This window comes from Gordionus sp. m RMFG-2023, chromosome 1 (assembly GCF_954871325.1).
Source record: "Gordionus sp. m RMFG-2023 chromosome 1, tfGorSpeb1-WG-v2, whole genome shotgun sequence".
In the NCBI taxonomy this organism is placed as follows: Eukaryota; Metazoa; Nematomorpha; class Gordioida; order Chordodea; family Parachordodidae; genus Gordionus; species Gordionus sp. m RMFG-2023.
In genome coordinates this window covers 38,554,316-38,575,277 of record NC_088775.1, presented here as the reverse complement: position 1 = coordinate 38,575,277, position 20,962 = coordinate 38,554,316, and the positions used below count along the sequence as shown (strand labels likewise).

The 20,962-nt window shown below is 26.4% G+C and overlaps 1 protein-coding gene across 1 annotated transcript in view; it reads right to left on the bottom strand.

The window, feature by feature from the left end:
- Positions 1-2,830: 2,830 nt before the first annotated feature.
- Positions 2,831-20,962, bottom strand: part of LOC135922623 (AP-2 complex subunit mu) — a 30,816-nt gene continuing 12,684 nt past the window's right edge. The window contains exons 7-11 of the mRNA XM_065457031.1: positions 18,951-19,086; positions 18,683-18,780; positions 5,913-6,024; positions 3,969-4,199; positions 2,831-3,420 (exon numbers count right to left, since the gene is read on the bottom strand). Coding sequence (XP_065313103.1) covers positions 4,065-4,199; positions 5,913-6,024; positions 18,683-18,780; positions 18,951-19,086 — 481 coding nt within the window. The 3' untranslated portion in view covers positions 2,831-3,420; positions 3,969-4,064. The remainder of the gene's footprint in view (positions 3,421-3,968; positions 4,200-5,912; positions 6,025-18,682; positions 18,781-18,950; positions 19,087-20,962) is intronic.

Genomic DNA, 20,962 nt, shown 5'->3' with positions numbered 1-20,962 from the left:
AAATTGAAAAAAGTTAAAAATAACGATTATGACAATTGTCACTTTTCTATAGTATATCTTCTTTGAAATTTTAATTTAACATGTTTACAATATATATTTTTAAACTTTAAAAATAACGATCATGACAATTGTCACTTATCTAGGGGAAATCTTCACTCAAATTTTAATTTAACATATTTACAATCTATATTTACCCATAAGCGTCAAAAATAAACTAATGTTTTAAAATAAAAATTATATTTGTCATTTTTACAAAGGAACATCATCATTGAATTTATAATTTAACATATTTATAATATAAATTATATTTTTACCCTTTTGTGCCGAAAATTTCAAAAATGTTAAAAAATAACATGACAATTGTCACATTAAAATATTATAAGACGATCATGTAAAATAACATAAAAATTTAAAAATAATTTCTTTTAACTAGTTCTTTTAATATATTAAAAAAAATAGATAATTTTACAAAAATGATAAAAATAAGCCTATAAAAGATTTCAACTAAAAGATTAATTTCACAAAAAAATTAATTAAGAAAATTTTAAATTATTTGTAACAAAAATATTATACACCTTTTAATATTCGTCCTCTAGTCGACTTAAGTTCACGACTCAAGTGGAAAACTCATGTTCTCAACTTAAGTCGACTTGAGTTCATGACTCGAGTTGACTGGAGTTCACGATTCGAGTCGACTTGAGTTCACAACTTGAGTCGACTTGACTTCACGACTTACTTGAGTTCACGACTTCAGTGAGTCGACTAATTCGACTAACGACTCTGAACTCGACTTTTTAACAACACTAAATAGTGAATATAGGCTTTCTTCTTCAGGAAGAATTTAACAGGATGATCCCCTAGGCCATCTTATTCTGACATTCTAGTTTAAAAAATTAAAAGCCGCTGCCTGTTAAATCTTCATCTCTGGTACATAGATGACGGGATTATAAGCGTTAGTTCAGAAGAGATCGCCAAAGTCTTAGTAATTTTACAAATGGATGAGCTAGACATAGACTTTCCCCTAAATGCCGATAAAACAGAATTCTGTCATCTTACTTTTCAATCTCCCAAGTGCCACACCTTTAAAGAGGTTATTGCTGAAGAACTAACACATCTTGGTTCACCTTGGAGGTTACTTAGCGGTTGAAGTCTCTTTCCAAGCTACTTCTAATAATTTAAACAAAATGGAGGAGCCAATCATACAGCTTCCCACACATAAATATCTTTCTTCTTAATTCCTCTAAAGATCTTGACCTCGAGCTATCAAATGAAGAATTCACCTTTGCAGTAGCCATTCACTTAAATGTGACAGCCTCAGTCTCATATGAGTGCAAGAAATCAGTAAGTCAAACTGGCCGTCTTTGCTATTAATGCATCATTAACCGTGGTCTTTCAATCCGTCATAACAGATGCAATGCTCTCATAAAACGGGCTTTACAGTCCGCTGGCTTTCCTCCCACTTTAGAACCGTCCTTTACTGATGGGAGACGATCCGATGGAATTACACAAATTCCTTGGGAGAATGAAGGATTTCTAACATAAGATTTCTCCTGCGTTGACCCCCTCCAACAACAATAAGGACATTTTAAAATACACAGAAGATTTTATAACGAACAAATATGTGGATATCCCTGATGAATATAAATTAGTACCAGTTGTCACTACAAACTTAATATCTTTTGAAGGCAGGCTCTTAACCTAATTAAAAAGCTTGGCAGAGCCTTAAAAATTAAATTAGGAGACCCAAAAAAGGCGTCTACTTACGTCAACGCATAGAAATGCAGATTATAAGATCTAATTTAATGTTTCATGGGTTCCCCCAAGCAGCCGGTATAATTTAGAATTTTTTCCTCTTCCCTTAAATATTTAGAATTTTTTATCTTCGTTCTCAAATTAAGAAATATATGTACCTTTTTTTCCTCATACATTCGCGATTCTGATATATAAAATTTTTTTTCCTTTCTCAATTATAAATTTCTGTATGAATTAAATTAATTTTCCCGTAAATTAATAATTAATAATAATCATTATTTCTTTTCCTTTTCCTTTTCTCTCTTAATTTTTTAATTTATATTTTTTTTAAATAATTTTTTGATTTCATTATTTTCGTAATTATAATGCATTAAATAAATATTTCTTTTGCTTTTAATAGTAATGTTATAATAATAACTATATTGTATTACCTTAAATTATGAATTTTACAATATATTATTATATAGTACTTTTTTTACATTAAAAAATTTACCAAGTTCATTAATCCATGATTTGATTTATAATAAATTTTAATTAAATTTTACATATAATTTATAAATTTGTGTAATTTTAAAAAAAAACTAATAAGTAATATTAAAGTAATTGGTGGCATTGTTATTTTTCGTAATTTATTCTTGTTTTTTTTCTTTTTATTTTAAATTTTACAAAACTTTTAAAAAAATTAATGGAAGATTTCTAACATGTTTCATAATTTTCGAAAATTTATAAATTTTATATATATCAAATATTTTTTTTGAAGTATATTTGTATTTATATTCCAATACTTTTTTTTATAAAATTTGCCCAACCCTGGTTATATTGTATATTTTAGGAAAATTTTGAACATGCATCCATAACTAAGAGCATCCATAACTAAGAGGGTTAAAGTGTGTTATTTAGTAAAAAAAAATATAATTGAATGTATAATAAATAACAACAAATTTGATATAAAAATATTTAACAAATAATATTCATAAATAATTTTAATAATTTATATTATTAAAATTTTAAATTATATAATAAATTTTTTTAACTTAACAAATTAAGTTTTTTTTTAAATAGGGCGATTGGCGAGATTAAAATAAATGAAAATAATTTTAGAAATTAACAAATTTCAATGCATTATTTTTAATGTATTTATAATTAAAATAATTGCCTATTACAAAAAAGAAAACAAAGATTTATGTGCAACCAAATATTAAAATTAAATAAGTTATCACATATAATTTAACTTGTATCGAATTTAGGCAAGGGGCAATATAATCTTATTTTGTGAAGAAAATTTATATTTCAAACATACTATGAACTAAGAGAATTTAGAGAAATATTTTACTATAATAAAAAAAGGTGTGGTGGAGATAATGAATTTAATGGTTTCGAATAGTTGAAATCGTCAAATTTATATCATTACAATTTTTACCAGGCTCATATAAATAGCGATATTTTTGAAAAGTCGAGAGAAGAAATTGAATAATAAAGAAATTACTCGTTAATAAAACGTAAGAAAAACAAAAGATTTTTTATTTGCAAAATAATTGGGTGGTGGGGGGGGGGGGGGGATGTCAACACAAAAATAATAACGCTATAAGAAAAATAATGTTTTTTAGTCGTGAATGAATTTATCTAGATTTGTGGCAAGACATAATATAAAAAGCACAAAGTTGTAGCCTGTATTTAAAAAAATATAAATAATATAATTACGTAAATCTTTAAAATGTAAAGTATTTTATTAAGAACTCTTATTCTCTCCAAATAAGGTTGCATTCTTAGTGGGATCCGATCCGGCACCAGCTGATCGATTTTTAAATCTGTTTGAGATCAATTTTTCTTTATTAAAATCCATAATTTTTTTTAGATTATCATCATGAACAAAATTAAAGCTAAAATATTAATAAAGAAAAATTGAACTCATAAACAGATTTTTAAAATCAATCAACTGTTAAATCGTGCCTAGAATGCCACTATGAATGCAGCCTAAATGTGTAAGTGTATAAAAATTTTCTACCTTTCTTTTATTGCTCCCATTTACTTGCCCGTTTTTCAAAAAAATTATATACCATTAAAATAATAAAATAATTACTCATGAAATTTCCATCATTTAACTTAATTTTATTTAACTTTCCTATTTCCTTCTATTTCTAAAATAGAAAGATATATTTACTTTCCCCCTTCTTTTAAGAAAAATATAATAACACAATAAGGTTGTTAATACTTACATTGCAAACATGTAACATAACAAGTTAAGTAAATTCACCAAACAAGGTTAGATTTAAAAAAAATTGATTCCATTTTCCTCTGGCAGTGATGTAATATCAACATCGAGTCTCGTAAAGACCACTCCGGCCTATGTAGCGGACCCATTTGACCGTGTCGTGATCGCTATAATTCAACTTGGGCTCAAAAACTTTTAGGTACCTTACCTTAAGACCGGATGGGGCAAAGGGGACCTTCGATGTAAATAATTATGATATATTTACGTAAACACAAGAAAATACAATAAATTAGTTATGAATATGTTATAATTCCTATTAACAACAAGTTTTCTTAAAACATCTTAATATTTTTCAAGATTAAAACTTTTAAAATAGGTTCTGTTTTATAAATTTTAATTTTAGAAGAGTAATACGAGGTCCTAGTTTCAAAATGTAAAAGAGATGTACGAACCCTCAAAAATTTTTAAAAAAATGGTGTATAATAATAATCGAATTTCGGATAAAAAATTGATCTACAAATTCCTAAACAGAAAAGAGTTTTTTTAAATTTTGTTACGTAATTAATTTCATCATTAAACATACAATAAAATCAATTACGAAGTTTCTTTAACATTGAAAAGCTTTTATGGATTAAGTTAATCAAAAAATATTTTTGTCGAAAATAGCATTTTTTAAAAAATAAACGATAATTTTTCATTTAAAAAAAATTAATGTATTAGTGCATCTGTAAAAATGTTTACCATCTTACATCTTTATAGAAGTTTAATAAATATTTCTTTCTTTCTTTTTTAAGGACATAAATAATACAAAAATATTAATTTAAATTAAAATTTAGTTTCAAAAAAATATCTGTTGAAAAAATAAATACGAATTTTCAAGAATTAGTAAATAACGATATTTAAAATATAAATTTTTTTGCATTTCTTAAATTTCTTTTGTATTTAACATAAAATTATCTAATTTAGAAACTGATGTAGACAAATTTTTTGAAAATTTATCTTGAAATTGGTATAATGATAAAATGTAGATTTAAATTTCATCTAAAAAATGGATGAAAATCTTTTTCACTCTGTATAACACTTAGGTAAATTAAATGTGAAAATATCCTTGAACAAGAAGAAAATCCCTGAAGATCTTTGAAACCTTCAGGAATGAAAAGAGTTTTGTAAAATTTGGAATGGCAGTTACCCTATAGCCATAGTCAGCTATTATCAAGAAATATATTCACTAGTTACCACCGGATAGTGTTAGAGGATAGGGCTCTCAACCTAAAGCTTATATTAATAGTTAACTAAATATGAAAGTTTCTTATAAACAATTTATGGAAATAGCTAATTTACTAGATAGGGTTTGAGTATTCTTGACTACGCAAAAAAAAAGTAGTACATATTTCCTAATTTAGTGGGCGTAGTTTCACATCTCTACCTGGTGGATATATGTTTCACCTTCTTTTCAACCCATATAGTATATCAATGATTGTTATTTAAGAATATATTACCCGCCTAACCTATTATGATGACCAATTCAAGAAATAAAAATAAATGTCTAGACACATTCATCAAGATCGTTGCAAATAAAACATATCTATGCAATAAATTTATGTATTAATTCATATAAAAGGGTCTAGATTATTTTGCAAAGATGTCCTAACTTTCCAATATTTGATTTTCGGACATTAAAAAAAATCATAAAATTTTTTTTGAACTTATTATATATGTTTATATACTGGTAAAAAAATATGTATTTTTTGAAAAAAATTCTGAATTTATCAAATCTTTGGTTGGTAAAAAAAAAATTGTAATTCTCCAATTTCTCGATTCTCAGTGTGCATAGAAAATATTATGCGCAATAAACAAATTTTGGGACAATTTTAAAAAAATACTTATAAAAATAGTAAGAAAAAAGAATAGTGGATGGAAGAGGAAAAAATTGTGATTTAAAAAAAACCTCGAAATTCACGGAGATAGGAGGGCGGGTCCATTTTTTCTTGTCGTTAGTTTGCAGCAACTCAATCTCGGCACTGATCTGAGAATCCTTCATGCCTGCCATCCTTTTGATCCTGTAAAAAAAAGATACATGAAATTCACAACACATATATACTTTAGACAGGTAAAAGTGAGTAAATATTCATTGATAATCTAATAATGAAATTTCCTTATTTACTTTAATGGTGATAGGATTATGAGTCAATAAATACACGGCGCTCGTATAACAACATTTTTTAAAAAAATATTGCTGCGAGGGCCGGTTCTACCATTTACGCATGTACGGCTTACCAAAATATAGTTCTTAGGAGATATAAAGGTAATTTTTATTATTATTAAAATAATTTCTTCATGGCTATTAGTATGCGCTTAAAAATGCTAAACATTTTTACATTGTACCAGTAGTATTTTGATTTGTGGATGTGGAAAATGGAGGTCTAGAAGACATAAGAGAGAATTTTTAATATAAACCTGTTTGAAAGAGGTAATGACGGAAAAACTTTAAATATGTTTTTGAAATTTACGAATTTGATATAAAAAAATACATGTTAATAGAACTACACATTGGCGTACGCAGCGGGGGGGGGGGCAGGGGGACAAATCCCCCCCCCCCCAAGTCATAAAATACAGGTGCCGGATATATCTTTCAAAAATATTATTGTTTATATTAATTTATATTTGTTAATATTTATTCGTATCTCATATTAAATATATATTTTATTACATTCATTATCACATTCATAAGTTATTTTATCAAATAATTTCGATTTCAAGTTTTCCGGCGTAATATTTACTTATTATTTTCAAATTTTTAGTGGCGTAATATTTATCTACCATTTTCAAATTTCTAGTCAAATAATAATTATTTCTGAAACTTCTGGTCCAACAGGGAAAAAGAAATTGCAACCTTGTCCAACGAGATAGAGCCTCTTCCATCAAGCACTAACAGCTATTAAGGAGTTAGAAGAGCCAATTATTTGCTATTACTGAAATATCACAATGGCCTGAAAGAAATATTTCCTCAGAAGCAAGAAAATTATTGGATGGATTCAATGCTTATTCCAAATTTTATTTCTCATTAGAATGTATTATTTAATTATACAACTATTTTAAGTATTATTTTTCAAAAATATGGCATTGATTTGATTAAGAAGGTGAGAATAGCGGAGAGCATTTTATCAGAACTCAAGGAAATTAGGGCTAATGTTGATGAAGAATTTCATATTATATATTTATTGTTGAGTCAAAAGTAGAGCTATACGTGTTTAATATTTGTCTCCCTCTTGTAACAAGGCAAGCTCATCGTTAAAACATTAATATAGAATCAGTAGAAGAGTATGTCTTAAATACAGATACATTTATAACCCAAATAAATGAATTTTTAATTCATCATGCAGCACTTACATCTGCAAATATTACTTCCACAAAAGCCTTCCCCAACCTTTTTCAGATGGTGATAGAAAAAAATAATATTTGTTTGATTTTTATTATGAAGATGTTAAAGTATCTTATGATGCCTTACTAGCTGAATAACTATGTTTATAAGATTATCTATAGTTGATATAGTCCCAAAAAATGCTATGGATGCTCTGCATTATTTCAAACACATTTTAGATTAAATTCCTAATGTATTAAAAGAGTAACACTCTCTTTTTTAAGAAAAATAACAGAGGCCTGCAAAAGTACCATTTGCAGGGCACGGCTCGGATTTTTTTTAAAGATTTTTTACGGCCCGACCTGGGTTTTTTTTTAAAAATTTCAGATCCGGCCCGACTTTTTTTAAAAAAATTTTTAGGCCCGGCTCGGCTTTTTTTTTAAATTTTCAGGCTCGGCCCGGCTTTTTTTAAATAAAATTTTCAGGCCCGGCACGGATTTTTTTAAAATAAATTATATTTATTTTTGATTTCTAATAATAACGATTTCAAATATAGGCTGTTTTAAAAAATAGAGCTCGGCCTGGGTGTTTTTTTAAAAATAATTCAGGCCCGACTTGGGTGTATTTTTAAAAAATTTCTGGCCCGGCCCGGGTATATTTAAAAAATTAAAATAATGTCCGGCCCAGGGGCCGGGCCTGTAGGTCTCTGAAAAACATACCAAGAAGTACAACATGTGAAAGTAGATTGAAAGGTTTGGATCTTTTGAATATTCATAGGCATTTGACGACAAGCAAAGATGAGATAATTGAAAAATTAGCTCAATCCCAACGAAGATTGGATTTTACATTGTAAATATATAACATACAAAATACAATTATTCCTAAGTAACCTTTTGTGTAAAGTTCAAAAAATTCAAATTTCTATTTTGGGTCATTTAAGTGATTCGTTACATATAATTTTTTTATAATTCACATTAATTTAAAATTGTGTATTAGGAATAGTTATTAGTCCTGATAAATTTATGCTTGATAATTTAAAAAACAATAATATTTCTTAGAAAAATTATTATCCCCCCCCCCGACCAAATTCCTGCGTACGCGCCTGGAACTACATAAGCGGAAAATAGAATGGACTCAAAAAATATCTTGCTTATGAACAACAGAGCTTTTATATCTCTTGCTACACCATACTTAAAATTTATCTATTCTGGATATGCCAATTGCGTAATTTTTCCTAAAAAAATCTACATTTTTTACAGCTTTATTTTAAGATAAAAAAAATAAATATCAAAAGATAACATAATTCAAATGCAATCATATAAGATATTAAACCAATTTGTTACAATTTTAAAAAAATATGATTGTTTTAAGATGACGAAAATACAAACAAACAACCAAGTATTCAACTAAAATATTGTTGAAGCTAAGGACTAATAAAAATATAAAAATCTAAATTTATTTGCCCAATATTAATGTAGTAAAAATATATGATAAAATAAATTTCGTAACCAAGTTAATGTTAAACCGCAAACAAATAGCTGATTACGTAAAGGAAATGTTTTTAATTTTTATAAATCAAAAAGAAGTGATCAATCATTTGAGAAATTAAAGAGACTACTAATTTTGCTATTGAAATTGACCTCGAGTTAAAATGTCCAAAAAGCTCAACAATTCGAAAAAGAATGTTCGAATACGAATGTTATCATGGATGGTCCTTTTATTCGTTCCAGAGAAATATTTAGAGTAAAGACCTATCATCTTTCAAGGATGCAGCAAAAAGTTCAGGACAGATTCAAATCACGTTTTGAAATTTTTTTTATTCTCCATTCAAATAAGCAAATTAATGTTTATGTAAAGAAAAATCACGGGAATTTGAAATAATTATAATTTAACGGAAAACACTGGCGAAAAGGGCATTATAGAAAATGATTTAGCGGATGAACTAGTTAATTTATCAGATTTTTTTATATAAATATGTGGTCCAGCGAAATTTAAAATTTTATAAGATGATCTGGGCCTAAGAGTTACAGTAGATTAAGTTATGATTATTATTCCTGTTTCAGTGGTCAGAATGAAAAGAAGTTTTTCTAATTGAAAACATATCTTATTGAAAATGCAGTTTTAAAAGAAGGATTGAATTCTTAAAAACTTAAATGAAATTTAGAAAATTAGCTATATTTTTTTATTAAGGGGGAGATTATTGTGCGCTTTTTGGATAGAGGGCCAGATTAGCCAGAGCAGGCCCTGCTTGTTACTTTATCATTATAAACCTTTGATATTATCTAATAAAATCTAAAAAACATATGCATGACCTCCCAAAAAAGTTTATATTCTTAAGTAAAATAAAATGATTAATTTGCATCCTTTCTTTTTGTGTGTAGTCTTGATGATAAGCATATATACTATCTGGGTTATTATTTTATAATAAAAATTTTTTATTAATCAGTTGTTAAAATAGCGCCTATCAGCTAATAGCGTGCTACTTTTTCCCCAATTATTTATTTTTTTAGCACGCTATATTTTTTGAATGTAGATAAGTAGCGAAAAAATATAATGTAGTAACTATAAACATAAAAATTTAAATTTAATATCATAAATAATTATAATTTTTATGATTTATTATTTAATTTTGAAATTAAAATTTATATATTCAAATTGAATTACAAACCTAAATCATCTGGTGTAAAATATTTAAGATTTCATCGCAAATGGATATTGAAATCAATGCGAGTCAAATGATAATATTAATAAATGGAAGTGACCTGGAAGAAAGGGTTCTTGATAACAATAATACAAATTTTCCATTTCCAAAATTTGAAAAATACTTGTAAAATCAAAAGGTGGCTACAAATCTATTTGTTTAAAATGTAAAAATATCTTCAAATAAATCTAGTAGCTATAACCTCAAAAAATACCTAAAGGTAATTATAACTTTTATATTCTAATAGTACTTTTATTTTATAAGAATGTTCATGGCAACAGTTTAAAGCGATAAAAAAACATCTAAATAATTTTGATATAAGGAAGACTACATCTAAAAAGACCAATTTAATTCAAACATTGATATTGCACATGTGAATATTTTTCAGAAACTGGCTGATAAAGTCATTGTCGATTTTATAATTGATACAGTTCAGCCAATGTCATTGGTTGATAATCCTCACCTCATATCTATCATTTACCATGGATTAAAACTCTATCCCCTAGTACAACAATTTTTTTTCCCAGACACTAATAATTAGAACCACAAAAACGACATGCAATGATATTTTTTTTGAAATAAAGGATATTAATATAATAGAAAATCCCGAAGACGCGTTTTTTAAATCTAAAAATACTCAAATGAGTATTTTTCTTATATTAAAAATATGTATATAAAATTATATACTGCTTGGTCCTCAAGTGCTAGTGTTGAGGGATTATTTAGTAAGGCGAAACTTATACTTTCTGATCGTCGCTCTAAACTTGGGAATGATAGTATAGAAATGATTTTATTATTAAAAACAAAATAAATAAAAAATATTATTACCATACATAGTTGTTCTTATTACATTAATTTTAGTCTTTTTACATAAATTTATATAATCAATAACAAACTAAATTTAAATATTTGTTTTTATGTATTATACAATTACATTATAAAAAAGTAAAACATATTTATTTCTAATTTTTCTTTTGATGGATAGTGATAATGGTGGCGCGCTACTTTTTTTGATAAATAGTGTTAGCGGTAGCGCTACTTCTAAAAGTTGGGTTTAACAACTCTGGTATTCAAGTCCGGTTGATAATGATATAAAATTTATTTACATTGCATAAGGAACACATTCTGATGGTGGAATCTTTAAAATTGAATATTATATAAGGGTAATAAACTAACCTTTTTAATCATTATAAAAAAAATTAGTTATTAAAAAAGGCTAAATTTACCAACACCAATCTTCCTATCCAATCCACCAGAGTTGTTAAAGAATCTAGATACAAGTATCAAGATATAAAAATGTTGTATCTGTATCTAGATATTATTTTAGAGGTAACTGTATCTGTTTTTAGATACTTTTTAAGATACATTTTGACATACTTCTATTTAACGCTTTTTTATATTATAAATAAAAATACTTGAATGTAAATTTATTTTATTTCATATGAGCATATAACTTAATATTAATATATATATTAAAAAATTATATAAATATGTAAAATATTAAAACTTATATATAAAAAAAAATATATAAATATTAATTAAATATTATGTCCGAGTTATCAATAACAAGCAAATTCTAGTATTACAATCCATCGAATTTGCCATTTTTAATTGCAATGGAATTGGTATTTATTCTATTATATTAATTTTTAAGATTAATATTGATGACGAAAATGACGACATTCTTCTATGTAGTGTTTGCAACGGTCCGGTCCCTTTTTCTAAAATAAGACCGGACCGATGGACCGTTAAGTCAAATGAGACCGGACAATCGGTCCAGTCGGTCGGTCCGGTCCCATCTAATTTTTTTATTAAGCTACAAATGTTTATTTAGCATTAAATTTGTTTCAATATTTTTAACTATATCAAAATCATTTTTATTAATTATACAATACAAATATTACAAAAGAATATTAAAATACAAATTTATTGAATACAATTTAAACCAATTTGATTTACATAATTAATAAGTTATATATATATTGCGATATATATATATATATATATTGCGATAGATATTTGATTATTTAAATGTTTTCCCAGCTTTATCTTTTTTGAAAAATTTATAAAGATCTTTCACATCCTGTAAAGAATTTAATGAATTTTTTCCCAATTATGAGTGTTGTGGTTCATCAATAGTTATTATTTCATTCATTTATAAGTAAAATACTAAATAAATATTGATACGGAATAAAAAGTAAAAGGTGAATGAGATATTATAAAGTGTTAGGCATTAAATAATCATGTTTTATGTGTTCATGTACATGGCAATGGCACATTAACTAAAAAACAATATCTTCTTTAATCGGTCTTCGGTTGGACCGGACCGGACCATAAGACCGTGTTGTGGGACCGGACCGTCTCATGGGACCCAAGAGCATGATAGGACCGACTTAAACCGAACCGAACCGTCGGTCCGACCGGACCATTGCAAACACTACTTCCATTGCCAATTTATAGACCATATTTTAACCCTTTAAAGCTCGACTTTTTAAAATAAAACTAAAAAAAATTTTTTATAAAAATTCTTCATTTATATACACCAAGGATGTAAAATTTTTATTTCGACTTTTATTTCATAGTATACAGGTAAAAAAAATCATGATACAATTTGGCATCATTGAGCGAAATGCATGTATATAAAAAAACATTTATTTATATATTATGAAAAATTTTTTCAAATTTATTTCCTAGTTATAGCATAAATTTTTTCACACATAGTCCTTAAATATGCGATAACACATAATTTACACCTTTTTCGAGTCTTAGAAACTTCTTGCCAATGCCCTAAATTATCATATCTAAAGTCAGTTATTATCTGAGGTAACTTAGATCCTTTTTGTATTTTAGGATTTTCATTTGATGGTCTCCCTATTTTTCTTTTACTAATTTTACCTGCCATTAACAAGGCAGGAACTATTTGAGATTTAGATGTTATAAGTTTTATAAAAAATTTTGATTTTTTAAGTAATGTCTTCGATATAATAACCATGCATTCACAATGCAGGTATCTATCAAATGAAATATTATTCGAAGTGATATGGTGTTGGAATATTATTTGGGAGATTAGAAAAATTTTTAGAAAATGTTGTATCAAATGATTCAATATTTTTAATACCCAATTACTACTGAGATTAGGAAAACTAGGAACTTCATGAACATTATCAAGTTCATGTGGAGTGCATTTATGGGCGAATCTATATCTATATTGTCAATAGGATGATTAAAATTATCCTCACTATTATCAATATCTGTTTCCGAAATATCACCTTCAATTATAATTATTTTATTTGACATCTATAAAAAATAAAATTTATACAATGTTAATAAAATAACTTATTAAATTCCCAATGAGTTAATTTGGGATCATAATTTTATAATTATATTTACAAAAATAATTAAAATTCTAAAAAAAAAAAAGTTCATGATGACATATTTGAATATTTTGTCTTCTTTATAAAATAAACAGTTTTCAAAACTTTTCATTTAAAATATATTTAAATAATATGTAAAATCAAGTAATTCAGAAAGAATCGAAACGGAAATATAGTCAAATTTACATGATAATAAAATAAAAACAAAAGCATATATTTTTTTATTATTGATAAAATACGATTGAATACATTTGTATATTTATTTTAAAATGTTAAATTAAATCATTGAGTGGTTTTAAACGTTAAAAAATAACATTTAATATGATGATGTCAAATTAGCTCACAGGACTTTAAAGGGTTAAAATAATAACTCAAAATAAAGAAAACAAATCTCTGTTAGTAAAATGTCAAATTTTAGTTAGCATTACCTCAACTTGCAACATTGTAAAACATTTAAGGGTATAGATACTCAATAAATGTTTACAATTTTAATTTTAAGTTTTAGAGAAAACATCAAACACTCTTAATCCAAATAAAAAAGGGGAAGAAAAAATATATTAAAGGAAATATTGGACTAGGCTTATCATCCATTGTTTTTTTCCAAGGGACCTAAGACTTTAATCCAGACCACTTTAGATGATTTAATAACTGATTTTATTATAGATAGCATTCAGCCATTTTCAATTGTTAAAAATCCTTCATTTATAAAAATGATCAAAACATTAGCTCCACAAAAAATAATAATTTGCCGACAGAAGTGGTTGTTAATGAAATCTAATAATTATTTATAATCATTTAATCCTATATTATATTATTTTATTAATGATATATAATAATAATTATTTATATTAATCATATATTATATTAATATCTAAAATCATTATTTTAGTTATATTTTGATAAATGTGATATCGAGTCAATAAATTTTTAAATGATTTCATGAATTTTCACAATAAAATCCTAATTTTATTCAAACCTTATCTAAGAGTATGATAAAAAATGTATTTGTGCAATTTTAAATTGTATCTGTATCAAGATAACTTTTAAAAAGCTGTATTTGTATCTAGATAAATTTTTAGACGATGTATCTGTATCTAGATCCATTTAAAAAGTATCTTTTAAAAACTCTGCAATCCACATATAGAAATGTTTTCTGTGTTTGTGATCAGAGATCCAACCCAAAACGATTATCAGTTTGGTTCAGGTTATGATAAAATAACGGTCAAGGTTCAGGTTGTTCGTAAAAAATAAAGATATCGATTCGGTTCGAATTTCTAAAAACCGGTTTGAACACTTTAGTATTCAAACCTACATACGAATTATTTATAGGGAAGAATTTTTTTTTATTTCATCATTAAAATAAAAAACATATATAAAACTTTCTTTTTTATTAATTGCCCATTATAAAATAATATTTAATTTATAAATATAACAAATAAATATCAATGATTAATTTTAATATGAACCATATTTAACTGTATTTACCTAAAAATTTTCTATTAAGCCGCACAATTAATATATTTTCAAGATTCGTTCTCTCAAATTACATTTATAAGGAGTTAGTATAATTTAATTGTTGAAAAACATTTACACTAACTTGGGTAGCCGGCACTGCTAGTATGATATCAGACAATTTATATAATTCTGTGTATCGACTAATCTGATTTATCCAATAGTCTAAAATATTCATATTTATATTTAACCTAGGTTCTTTAGAAAATTTAACTAAAATATTTCTAATATTCTGATTTTTATAACAGATTTTGTTTGTTACCATCCTTTTTTACGAAGACTTTCTACCAAATCCTCTTCAGGTGAAGTTACATTAACCGGCGTTGATTCAACTTCACTAGAATCCTCCACTTTTATAACAAAGTTTAATTCCATGTTATGCCATATTTTAATAATATGGTCTCTACTCTCTAGCCTTGGTTTTTTCTTCTTCAGTCAGAAGCACATGATATCTATATCAGAGACCTGCAGAGGCACCATTTGCACGGCCCGGCCCGGTTTTAAATTTTTTAGGCCCGGCCTGGCCCGAATATTTTTAAAAAAATATATTTACGGCCCGGCCCGGATTTAAAAATTTAAGGCCCGGCCCGCCCCGTATATTTTTTAAAAAAATTTTTTACGGCCGGCCCAGATATTTTTTAAAAAAAAAATTTCAGGCCCGGCTCAGGATTTTTTAAAATTATATTCGACCTGGTATATACAAAAATTCACCTATGAGGTATTTTACCATATTTTTCAGCGAGTATTATCGCTTATTATTTAAAAAATACATGTAAAAAGCTAATATTTTGAGAATATTATATTGAATTTATAAAAATTATAAAACTGTTATTTATAAAAATGGATATTTTGAGCATATACTATATTTTATATTGCAAAAAATTCGCTTTGATGATCCGCCCACCACTCTAACAAATTATCCACCTTAAATGTTTCATCTATTTTTTTATTTATGTAATTATAATACTCATCATCGGGTATTGACATATTACCAGAATTACCATCGCCCCATTTGTAATAAAACGATTCAGTTTGTTTAACAACAGTCGTAATTTGACTGGTCGATGGTATTTCATTTACTTCCTGAGCCTCTTGTAATTTAATATTATCTTTTATATAGTTTTCCGTCATCTTGCGATCTGTCCCTGACAACATACGTAATTGCTTGAATTTGGGACAGAGAAAAAAAGAAATAAAATGATACTTGTGTAAGACAAATTTTTCAATTAAAAAATGCTTTATATTAAGTAAAATCAATTTTATTTCTCCTTTTTCGCTTTGAAAGGTATTACAAACTTCAAGAAGTGATATTCCTTTATTTGATTGTTTTGGTAAAATATATTCTAAAAATTTAGATATGAATTATAAAAAAATATATTAATAATACTTGAATATTGGGGCTTATTTAAGATATTCCTTTATTTGATTGTTTTGGTATATGTTGTAAAAATTTAGATATGAATTATAAAAAAATAATATTTAAAAAATTAAAAATACGGCCCGGCCCGGGTTTAGGGCCGGGCCGGGTTTAGGGTCGGGCCGAATTTAGGGTCGGGCCGGGTTTAGGGTCGGGCCGGGTTTAGGGTCGGGCTGCAGGTCTCTGATCTATATAATAAAATTAAAAATATAGATAGAAAAATATATAAAGTAAAATAAAATTTTTAATTAAGGTAAATTATTAATTAAATTTATATAAGATATAATATAATATTTTTAAAACATGCCTTAAATCTAGACATAGGCATGACAAAAAGGTATTGTTGTTTAAAAGTTGTTTCTCTCTAAAATTCATAGCAACTATTATTGAACCAGCAAAGGGTGAAATATAGAAATTTCTAATTTAACTTTTAGCCATATGCCATAAAAATCCCCTAAAGTTTTGGTAGCTACTTTAATTGGTTTTAGGATATTAATCAACACTATAATTGCTTCCCATTCCAAAGATGTAAAATAAAGTTCACTGTATGATACTGATAATTCCTCACACATATCTCTTAATTCATTAAATCTCTCTAGCATGTCTTAGGTTGATAACCATCTGTGACAATCCAATATAGGTCTAGTTTAATTTTTAGATTTTGTCCTTAGCTTTCTTGCAGGTAGTACGAGTTTAAATAATAATATTAGAAACTGAGAAATTTTTATGTTTGATCTACCACAAAATGTAAGATATCCTACATAAATAATTTTGCCATCTTAATAAGATTTACCCCATTGTCAGTTGTTGTTATAGTATATAATTGTGATGTTTTGATTTCATAATCATTTAATACTTATATTAAAAGGAGTTTTAAATTTTCTTTCATTGCTAGTATTCTTAGAACAATTTTTGCTTTTTGAATATACTGAAAATTAATTCCAATAATGTATTTGTTTAAAACCACTATCATCGATTAATTTAAATAGTTACAACTAAAAGTGACCAACTCAGTACAAGCATCGATTATTATTTTTTTATTTAGTTTTACTGATATTGTTCAATCTTTTAATGCTTCTTCTACCGTCTGTTGGCTTGATGACATCTTAAATTTTTTTATTTTATTAGGCTTTTGTTGTGATATTTTGTTTATGGATTCGAGTGTGGTTTCTTTTTATGTGACGCCCAAGATTTGCCCCATGATAGTCTTTCATATTTATTTGACAATCAACAATATTACATTTTGATGTGTCATTTATAATACTATATGTAAATAATTATATATTGAATTTAATCTATCTCTAGGAATTATAATTAAGCTTAAAATATTTAAAAAATGTTGTAAAATGGCAATATACAAAAGTTTATAAAAATTATGACTGACACTTATCTAAATGTGATTGATAATAATCTTCAAAACAATTCAAATATAATTAAAATTTTTGCAATGTACTAATAACTTACACATTATTTTATAAGCATAAAATCATGAGGCTCGAACTTCAGAGGCATTTTAACGGTTCGGTTCGGTTCAGGTTCGGTTAGAATTTTTTAGCGGTTTAGGTTCGATAAAAATACCGGTTTTTAGAGGTTTAATGGTTCGGTTTGGATCCCTGTTCGTAACTGATGAAGCCTTTTAACTAACCACTTGTCTAATAATGCCATAAAAATTTTATTTAAAAATAATATATTTATGCAGAAAAGTTTTAAAGGGGAATAACATTACTACAATACTCATTATTTTCTCTTAAAATTGTGAATCGTATCAGTCTTCTCTAACCCTCTATAAATTTTTATTCATGAATTTATGATACAGTGATAGGCCTTTACAATTTTTTCTGCTAATTAAGAAGCTATTATACCAATGACCCACTCAACAGACTCGTGCCTATTAGCTTAAAAAAATTTATATATATGGTTTTAATAAATAAGAATTTAATTGGGATTCTTCATTCGCCTGCCACAAACACAAAAGGCATTAATATTTGGATCAGGTAATTTAGGTGTTGATAAATTGAGGTTTAAACTAAAAAATATTATTATTACTAAGTTTCATAAAATTCTTATATATTGGACAATTTTTAAGGAATTCATCATCAAATTCGTTTCTATAGGCACAGATATGAATGTAAATAAATTTTCATAGGTGTTTGAATGGCTAAACGCTTACCATCAAGACTTCCAGCACAAATTGGGAAGCTAGTTACTTGATAGTAAGTAACTGCTACCCATAAATATAACTCAATCTATAGATTTTGGAAAGGATCCCATATTACCAAACAGACTTTCTCAACTTTATAACTGATAATTTGATATTGAAATTTTAAAAAATTTATTAATAAATTTAATCAACTTCCAAACAACGGCATTTTCGCTGGCTTTGTACTTGGCCTTACCCTTCATGCATATCAGTTGTACACCACTGGTGTTAAGCGGGGTCGGTATCCTGACCTAAGGTTGTTTACAAAGTGTACCAAACAAAAACAAATTTATATATTCTTTTTAATCCATATTAGATTCACGTTTACTCTCTTACAATATTGATTTTCGATACGATAAACATCATTCTACCTTTGCTTAAAATGCGCTTTTAATATATATTTATCTAAAGATAAGCTAGCCTCAATTTTTTGTGCCAAAAGCGAGGGCTTGAAATTGGACTTGATAGCCACTTTTACCTCCATTTTGTTGCGACCAATTTCCTTGACCAAAGGTATAACGCGAAAAGGGAGGCTTATATCCTTTGTTGTTCGATATCTGACAATCAAATATATAAAAAATTGTATCATAGCTAGTTAAGATGAAAGGATAAAATTTTATTTAAAAAAATAAAAAGATTAACACAACTTTTTTTTCTTCAGATATTCATTACGGTATTCATTTTGCTTTTAAAACATTTTTTTATAAACCTTTCATCTTGTAAAAGTTTTGTTAATTATGCATAAATTATGATTAAGAATTTATCAAACTTTTTCTTTTTCCTAAATACTAGGGCTTTGCCCATATATTTTTTTAATTTGAGCTAAAATAATCCTTTCCTTCTTTCAAACAATAAATTGTAAAGTTCCTAAAAACGATTTCCATTTAATAGCATTGATATTTTTTTAAATATCACTTAACGATGGTTTTAACTACTGTTTAAACAAAAGTTATCTAGACAAATTTTAGAAATAAGGAAAGTCAAGAGAAAAATTGTAAAGATAAAAAAATTATTTGGGATGCGACAAAAACTAACATTCAATCATTTTATATAATTCGGATTTAGACTAGTAAAAAAAATTAAGATTCAAATTATTCCTGACAGCTAGTGTTATTAAGAGTTAGTGTCTAAAAGCAGGTGCATACGCAGCAAGGTGGGGACAAATCCCCCCCCCCAATGCCAAAAATGCAGATGCCGGTTATATTTTTCATAAGTATTATTGTTTATTTTAATTTATATTTGTTAATATTTATTCCTATCTATACCTAAAACGAATTATTTGTTATTCGATATTCAATTCGATTTGATTCGTATTTTACGAATACGAATATCACAATTATTCGATTCGAATAAGGAAAATATATTATTCGAACGAATTATTCGAGATTATTCGATTAAAATAATTTATATTAATAAATATTGAAAAATAATCATATATTATTAGTAGGAATAATTTGCAATTATTCCTATTTAATAAAATTTCCTAGTAGAATAATGAAGAAACATTTTATATATCTAAAATTGTTGTTAAAGGCAGTTTTTATTCGAATAACTTCATAATACAAAATTAACTTCCGAAAATTATTTTATAATGGACGAAGAAAGTATTTATTTTTATATGCAATTTATAAAACATGTACAATTATAATAAACTAGTAGCTATCCCGTCAAGAATGACGGGCGAACCAAATATTTCTCCGTCGTTTGATGATGGAGAAATAAATTTTACTTTTTGCTAAACTTTTTGTTTAAAAAATCTGTTGTTGGAATATTTGTCTTCTACATGATATGAATATTATATTGATTTTACAACATTATATATAAAAATACTATATATACATGCTTCTATATTATCTTACTAATAAAATTTGTTTGTCTTATCCATAGTTAAATTTTACAAAATAAATTAATATTCTATCTTTTTTAATTTATGGTTAAATAAAATTTTCGAATTGAATCGAATAATCATCTTATTATTCGTACGAATACGAATAATTCCATTATTCGATTCGTATTTTTGTAGGCATATTCCTATCTCACATTAAATATATATTTAATTACATATATTTATCACATTCATCTACTAAGTTCTTTTATCAATTAATTTTGATTTCAAGTTTTCCAGCGTAATATCTACTTATTATTTTCAAATTTTTAGTGGCGTAATATTTATCTACCATTTTCAAATTTCTAGTCAAATAATAATTATTTCTGAAACTCCTTGTCCAACAGGGAGAAAGAAATTGCAAGCTTGTCCAACGAGATAGAGTTTCCGCCATCAAGCAGTACAGCTTTTATGGAGTTAGAAGAGCCGATTATTTGCTATTACTGAAATATCACAATGGCCTGAAAGAAATATTTCCTCAGAAGCAAGAAAATTATTGGATTCAATGCTTATTCCTATTTTATTTTTTCTCATTAGAATTTATTATT